The following is an 8,108-nucleotide window of genomic DNA, read 5'->3' on the forward strand; positions in this document are numbered from 1 at the left end:
ATATATATATATATATATATATATATATATATTTGATTAGGTCAAATCTTGTATTCGTTGTATTATTCCTCAACAGTGTGATATATTATTACAGCCATTGAATTTGAATTTATGTCATTGTCGTTTTTTAATACAAATGTTAACATTTATATATTTAATTGTGATTATCTGGAAAATGTTTTTTGTTTATAGGTAGTCAAAATCCTGATTTATTTGAGGTAGAATTACCAATTGTCAATCAAGACGAATGCAAACGTAACTACACCTCACCGATTACAGATGACATGATCTGCGCCGGCGCCACTGGGTACGACTCTTGTCAGGTAAGATGAAGACACGTGTGCTCATACGCCTACGTAAACCCATGGCCGAAACTGGACATTTCCGGAGTGTAAATCAGCTTAATAACTGACCAATCAGAGCAGGACAAAGACTACGCACGTGCCCTACAAACACATAATAACAAACGCACATGCATTAAACGTACATTTATGCTACTGTGTAACCTTACAACAATATCCAAGGGGCGGAGCTCAGCGAAAAGATCGATTAACGACCCTACCCTACCAAGTCCTTGTAGTCTGGTTGATTTATGCCAGAATCAAGGCCGGGGCTACCAGGGTAAAATCTTTAATAAAGTTTTGATGGTATCAATCGATGCGCACGCGTGTTCTCTTTAACGTAGCGAAACTCCTCTACAATCCTCCTTTGGAGAAAAAAAAAAGTTGTAGCCGTTTTAACATAAAGCCTCCCATTTTCAGTTAAGCTACAATGATTTCTAACAGATACGGTACTTAAAGCATAGGCATGCATATTGTGAAAAAAAAACGTGTGAAGGCTCGTAACCAAAAATTCATAATTAAGGTATCTAGAGAGTCAGGAGCAACAAGTATACTCCATGGTTGGGTTCAGAAGAAGGGTACAATCGGTGGCGTAACGAAGAGGCCGGAAGCCCCTGGGCAGGGGCCCTTTTAGGGTCCCTGACTCTGGGGACAGGGGGACCGCTCCGGCGTTTTTAGTGTTCTATGACGTATTTTAATGCCGTTTCAATTTACACATTTGAATTCTAAGTTTATTTAGATACTAAGAAATCACTAATAAACATATTACAATAAATAACAAATCAAGTCAATTAAAAATCAATAAATATTTATGAACAAAAAATATGTATCATGCTCATGTGTGTCAACAATGCTTTTGATCATGGTTAGCATACTCGCGCAACTTTTGCAAGTTTTAACAAATCGTAGACTGGCGATAGGCCTAGTGATGATAATAAAAATGCCCTAATCACTCGGCAGACTTTGGCTTTGAAAGGTCCTTGGTTACTTATTTATAAATATAAATACCTGATTTTTTCTGGGGCTCTTTTGATGTTCCGGAGCCCCTGGTTTTAGCCAGTGAAACTTCATAGACGTTGCGCCTGGGTACAATAGGAAGGGGAGGAGAAAGGAAAGAAATCTAGCATGTAAATGGTGAATTTCATCATTTTGATGGTATTTAATGCATGCTCGAAAGAATAAACTTCGAACCAGTGTGTGCTACGTTACCGAAAAATTGTTTTGCTCGAGCGCCACCTGTAGTGTTATTCCAAACCCATGATCCTTCAATAATAGACAAAATTACATAAGCTTAAAATAGATCACAATTACAGTAAGAGCGACGTCGTGTGTTCAAAATACAAGGCATGTTTCTTTTTTGTTTTTTTTTTAACCAACTACTAGTCGGTTCACGGCCGTGCCGTGTATTGTCAAACACTTTTCAATTGTGGACTAATCTAGGTGATTAATGAAGGTGTCCTATTGAACCAGTATATGACCTCTAATCTATCTTTCCATTAATAGGCATATTGTTTAATTCCTATAGAAAAATTGACATTTTACCTGGGTTTTGTGGTTATACAAGGATATCCATGGTAGTGATTTATGCCACTGAAATATTATACTGTACTTTAGTACCATTTACTGAGTCACTACACATAAATTAGCCTAAATTCGGTTTGATTAATTCCCGTTTAGGTAGTTATCGCCACAAACATGGGCTAAAGATTTTATTTTTGATGTAGGGCCTACATTAAGAATTAGAAATTAAACGCTAGGCCTATAATTAATGTAAGTCTATAATTAACTCGTGTGTTCATTTTTAGCCATTTAATATTTTGGAATTGCAACATACTGTGTTGTTGGTTGTATTTGTAGATTAGAGAAAACGAATAATTTTGGATTCTTTGGCACACATACAGGATGTGGTTATGTTGTTAGAACTCCCACCTAATAATATTACGATATGATAACTTTACATTTTGCTATGAAAACGTTGTTTTGTGTAACCATAAGTAACCGTTTCCTTTTTACGCTTTTAGACGAATGTCGCATGTTCTCAGATTAAGATACGTTGTTTGGGGTGGGGGGTGGAGGAAGGGCCTGATATTTTACTACAGCATTCTTACATTATCGGGTTGTTATCTCTAGGGTACTGCACGTATAACAACGATTGCAAGCTCTAGAGGGCGTTTTCATAATGCATTTGCTACGGCTGTTTATCTTTCCATTCAATGTAAATTTCGAACGAAAACAATTTTTGTTAAAATAACAGTTCAACTTTTATTAAAATGTTTGAGGGCGTTTTTAGAATTGTACCACGGACAGTGAAAAGTACTGTCAATCGTTACACGCTGTCGCTTTTGGCGATGCTGATTAGTCGTTCAAATCGGGGCACCTTCCCGCTATTGCTTCGGGAGTGCTGTAGGCAGTACAGTAGGCCTACAACGATTGCACTGATAACACCGTAGCGATAGTGTAGCGATTGTATGGAAATCAAGCCTTACATCGGCAACATAAAAGTCGGTTACACGCTGGTGGATTTGCTAAGTCCTCATTTCCTCACCCATGGAGTATTAATCCACAGAGGAATAAAAACTATTAATAAACCTCTAAATTTTAATAGTCTGAACGACAAATAGTATTCCTGTGTATCCAACTGCTTTATGGCTTAACATTCTATTTTAATAGTTTTGATATAATGCGGAAATTAGGCTATTCATAATTTGTCTAGTCAAAGCATTACAAGACGAAGCCCAACCAGCACCCCTCTCCCCACCCCCACTCCACACACAAATTCTTTTAAAATTATTTTTAAAATGAAGAAAGGAATATTTAAGTTTAAGAGTGCCATCTAGAGGTGCCATAATCAAAAATGTTCTTACCTCAGCCCCATCTATGATGGGCTAAGGTGTTATAGACCTTCGTCCTGTGAAAGTCTCTCCCTAGAGGCCCCTTCTATTTCGAATTCCTGGATCCACCACTGTAATAAGTCCAACGTGAAATAATTGATTGCTTGGCTGTCTGAATAATTGATATCGATCGATCGATTAATTATTTGATTGATTGATTGCGGACTGATTGACTGGTTGACAAATTTACTGACGGACTAATTGACCGACCGACTAAAGATCGAATGACTGATTGATTGACTGACTGACTAATTGCTTCTAGCTCAATTGATTGAATGATTAATACTCTAATTTATAAAGTGCACTTAAAGCCTTTTTTCCACTAGGCGAATTGATTCGCGCGAGCCGAAAGCGTCAGTTCATGATGCGCATGCGCATTCACATTTTTATCAGTTTGTTTTTTGACTTTTTGCGCGAAGCGAAAAAATGCGCAACCAATAAGAGCTCAGGAAGCGAACCGAAGCTTTTGATTCGCGTGAATAAATTCTAGTGGAAGGCTTGATGCTATGAGAATTGTCCAAGCAAATCATTGTTTCATTTTTTAATTACCGGTACAGATTATATTATTCATCTTTCAAACTACCTACTTTCATTTAAAAAAAAATTCATGTTCACAGGGCGATAGTGGTGGACCTATGGTAACTAAAGTTGGTGAAAACTGGGTGCAAGTTGGCGTAGTGAGCTGGGGAAATGGCTGTGGATATGAATCGTATCCCGGAGTATATGCTAGAGTTACATACTTTTCTGAATGGATAGAACCCATCTTTAACAATAGCGTTCCATCAAGACGTACGGTTTAAGTATTTATAACAAATTTAAGTTGTTGATATGTGTTAACTTACTCATTATTATAAAATTGTATATACTGTATGAATATATAAATAATATTCTAACTAGGTTTTCTGCGTATGCAGCACCTTAAACACAATACAGACAATAAGAAAGTATAATACATACTCCAAGTATTGAAATGCACGCCATCGTGTATTCAATATTTCGACATCAATTATGTCATCATTATAAACAAATAGTTAAATAGTAAACCAGTGCTCGAGTAGGAAAAAATGATCTTATAATCGTCTCAAACATAGCCCTTCTAAACTGTCAGACTGCTTTAATAAAAAGCTAACTTTTAAGTTGTATGAAAGAAATCTTCTCTGGCGAGATTCGATAGTGCAACCTCTCGCTATGAATGCGAGTCATACGGCGATCTTTGTATCCCCAAAAAAGGGCGTGGTAAAAATTACGTGGACATTAGTCTTACATCACTTTTCTGAGGCATAGGCCTATACTCTAATAGGCACAGATCAAAGCCGAAGTTACTTCTGTCATACAACTGACATTCGCACATTTGAGCTGTTAGTTAAGCCTGAAACTAGATGTTAAGTCGCAGGTTGGAAATCATACGAAATATTATTCAAATTAGTTTTGCTGCGTAGCACCGTAAACAGAATATATTTTTTTTTCTTAATTTTAATTAAGAGTCACATAGTCATTCAGAGACCTCTAAAGTACTTTCCGTCTGTTTTTTAGTACCCGGTGATAAATGTAACGATGAAGAATTCCTTTGCGAAGGTGGATATTGTATTGAGTATGAGTCAAAATGTGACGGCAGCAACACTTGCTACTTTGATACAGATGAAAAATACTGCGGTAAGTCGTCGCTCACATCACGAACTAACACAATTAAATTCAATATACCTTTCCGGAGTGTCAATCAAACTTAACAACTGACTAATCAGAACAGCGCTAGGAATACGCGCGCGTCTTACAAAAACACGCGTTGTCCCACAAACGCACGTGTTCGCGTATGTTTTAACACTGCTGACTTGTGGGACCTTAGCAACAATATCCAAGGGGCGGAGCTTAGCGGAAAGGTCCATTGTGTTAGTTCGTGAAATCAAAAGAGCGCGTCAAAATACGCGCTGTTGTTGTTAAGGACTTTTTGTGTGGTAAAGAATACAAAATTGCTTGACAACCAATACGCACTCGTTTTGACGCGCTACTGTGATTTCACGAACTAACACAATCTACTTTGATTGTGTTAGTTCGTGATGTGAGCGACGAAGTATGCTTCTTTTTCACTTGTAGTCCGACGATGGCGCGGAATACGCTGCAGTGGATGATGATAATGATGATGTTCTTGATGATAATGATGATGACAAAGATAATAATGATAATAATGATGATGATGATGATGATGATGATAATGATAGCGATAAAGTTTTATCAATACTATCTTGAGTTAAATAGTGTTGGATATAAAGGACATTAATAACACTCTCTTTATGGGTGATTAGTGTATATGCGTATTTTTTAATTGCAGAAACATATGTCAGATTTTTTGACTACAAGAAATCAAAGAAACTAATGATTTCAGATGACTACGAGGCATCGAGTCTAGATGAATGTGCCAAAATATGTTTAGAGTATGAAGCCTATATGTGCACTCAATTTGACTACCTTGACACAAGCGGAAGTAAAAACTGCAAACTAGGAAACATGTCCGGCATGGTAGAAGACAGTTCTGATGATGGGATAATGCATTTTGAGCTTCAATATTTTAAACGTAAGTTATTCCGTATTATGTTTACTATAATGTCCACAAACTTCTGTGAGTTGCTTTGTGTCCCATGTACATAAGATACAGACTGTATTAACAATCTGTATCTTATGTACAGATTGTATTAACAATCTGTACATAAGATACAGATTGTTAATACAGACAGAGATTAACATAAATCTATATATAATAGATTTAATTAATATAAAGTCATTTAAATCTCTTTTGCTAAAGCTAGGTATTCAATAAGAAACATACAGTTATTTTTCTAACAATTATAACAATTATGAAGTTGCTAAGTTCCATTAATAAAAAATTGTTTTGTTTTTGTGTGTGTTTTTCATCTTGATTGCTGTCCGAGGACAAAGTATTTCCATGGCTTTTGCTCTATGAGAATGACGACTTCTTGTTATCTTGCATCTTGCAATTGTTGATTGATTGATTGCGATTGGCCGGTTGATCTGTTAATCAGATAGTTGATTGGTTCGTAGAGGGTAATCAATACATTATGCCCACTATTTAACACAAGCACTGTAAACATAATCAATTATTATAACCGTTTATTTTCTGCTGTGATATCATTTTGTTCTTTGTAGAAGACGGCGCTTTATTCACCGGTAAAAGTGGTTCAATTGCTTCTCCGCGCTGGTCATCCTCAGGACCCGGTGGATCATGGTATTCCTGGACGATTCAAATCGCATCAACTTCTGTAAACATGATTGAGTTTGACTTCAGTGTGGTATACCCCAACTCAGAAGAATGTGGTAGCGTGAAAAATATGCTGATCGTAAGGGCGGGAAACGAGTCCAACTCGAAGCCAGTGGAAGCAAGCTGTGTGGAGATGATGGAAAAAGTGGTTATGGTAGTGGGCAGAGAAGCTAGAATTGACTTTTACACTGAAGATCCAGATGCCAATGGATTCCTTGTATCCTATAGCGGCGGTAAGTATTAAGCATGACAGTAATTTGGGTACTTCGTGATTTTTGTAACTTTTGAGCTTAATATTATAATTTTTAACTAGATTATATGAGAGTAAGAATTAAGCCATATAGACCATGGAATTGCCAAGGCCTTTACCCTTTATCCCGTAATTTGTTGTTTCTGATCTAATTCTCTTCTGAATCGTGCTGTATTTTGCTAGTTTAGGTTTGATGGCTTTGTGTAATAATAATACTGTAAACCTATTTTGTTCTTGGTTCTGTCGTTTTTGTTGTGGACCCTTATGGGAACAAACCTCAGGGATAGCTATTCTCTGCATTCCTTTCTCATTTTTTATTCAGAATTTAGTTTTTGCCGTTTTTATTATTGTATTTTGATATGTATTGAAGTGCAATAAATATCACAAACAAGCCTTATTAATTATCCAGATCATTAAGCCCTGTCCAGATTATCATTTGATTAAAAAATTGTATGCCCATATATAGTCATGATGTGATGTCATCGTGACCATATTAGGCAAGTCACGTTTTTTTGACACATTTTGTAGAATTCAATATCTGGCCAGGTTGTTTGTAGCACCACCACTCTATTATTGCCTTTGGAACTTTCAGTCTAATTCTCATACATCTATGTTGACAACTTTTTTATTTTACTTCCCAGCTGTGCAGTCGGAACAGTAAATAAAAGACGTTTACAATGATAATTCAAATACTAATACAATATCATGACAAGAATTAACGCTATAGACATTTATAATATATACACTATTAAAATCTTAAAAACAGCAAAAATCATGAACACAGGCAGTGATGCATCATTTATCGTTGTGCGAGTATACTCTATTAAAGATGTTATGAACACTGTATTGGAAGACGACTATGATGATGATGATTTTGATTATGATTATCATAATGATGATGATGAATTAATTTTCCTTATTGCCAAAAACTGACCTACGACCTAAGTCTCATTTAAGCAGATGATGTCAATAGAAAACTAAACGCCCCTTATAATCATTATCTTCCTTTTCCCCCTTCAATTAGTTTGGTTATGCGACAACACTTTCACAGAAGAAGGTAAAGTGACGTCACCAAACTATCCGGAAAACTATCCAAACGGTGCAACCTGCAAGACTCTCATCCACGCTCCCGAAGGAATGACCATACAATTACGCATGGACGACTTCAGCCTAGAAGTCGATGGTTTTCAGATAGGTGTATGTGATAGTAACTGGGATACCTTAAGTATCTATGACGGGAGTAATGATACTAGTGAACTGTACGGCGAGTACTGTGGTAGTTTGATCAATGGCACTTTTGTGTCCAGCTCAAATTCGATGTTTCTCGTATTCAAGTCAGACTCCAGTGCAACTGA

The 8,108-nt window shown here is 36.6% G+C and overlaps 1 protein-coding gene across 1 annotated transcript in view; it reads left to right on the forward strand.

The window, feature by feature from the left end:
- Positions 1-8,108, forward strand: part of LOC117123275 — a 13,669-nt gene that overhangs the window by 3,243 nt on the left and 2,318 nt on the right. Inside the window, exons 5-10 of the mRNA XM_033269133.1 lie at positions 193-323; positions 3,850-4,021; positions 4,766-4,885; positions 5,559-5,801; positions 6,392-6,736; positions 7,778-8,100. Of these exons, the coding sequence (XP_033125024.1) occupies positions 193-323; positions 3,850-4,021; positions 4,766-4,885; positions 5,559-5,801; positions 6,392-6,736; positions 7,778-8,100 (1,334 nt within the window). The remainder of the gene's footprint in view (positions 1-192; positions 324-3,849; positions 4,022-4,765; positions 4,886-5,558; positions 5,802-6,391; positions 6,737-7,777; positions 8,101-8,108) is intronic.

This window comes from Anneissia japonica, unplaced genomic scaffold (assembly GCF_011630105.1).
Source record: "Anneissia japonica isolate Jap-2015-1 unplaced genomic scaffold, ASM1163010v1 scaffold1949_len687591_cov173, whole genome shotgun sequence".
NCBI classification, from domain to species: domain Eukaryota; kingdom Metazoa; phylum Echinodermata; class Crinoidea; order Comatulida; family Comatulidae; genus Anneissia; species Anneissia japonica.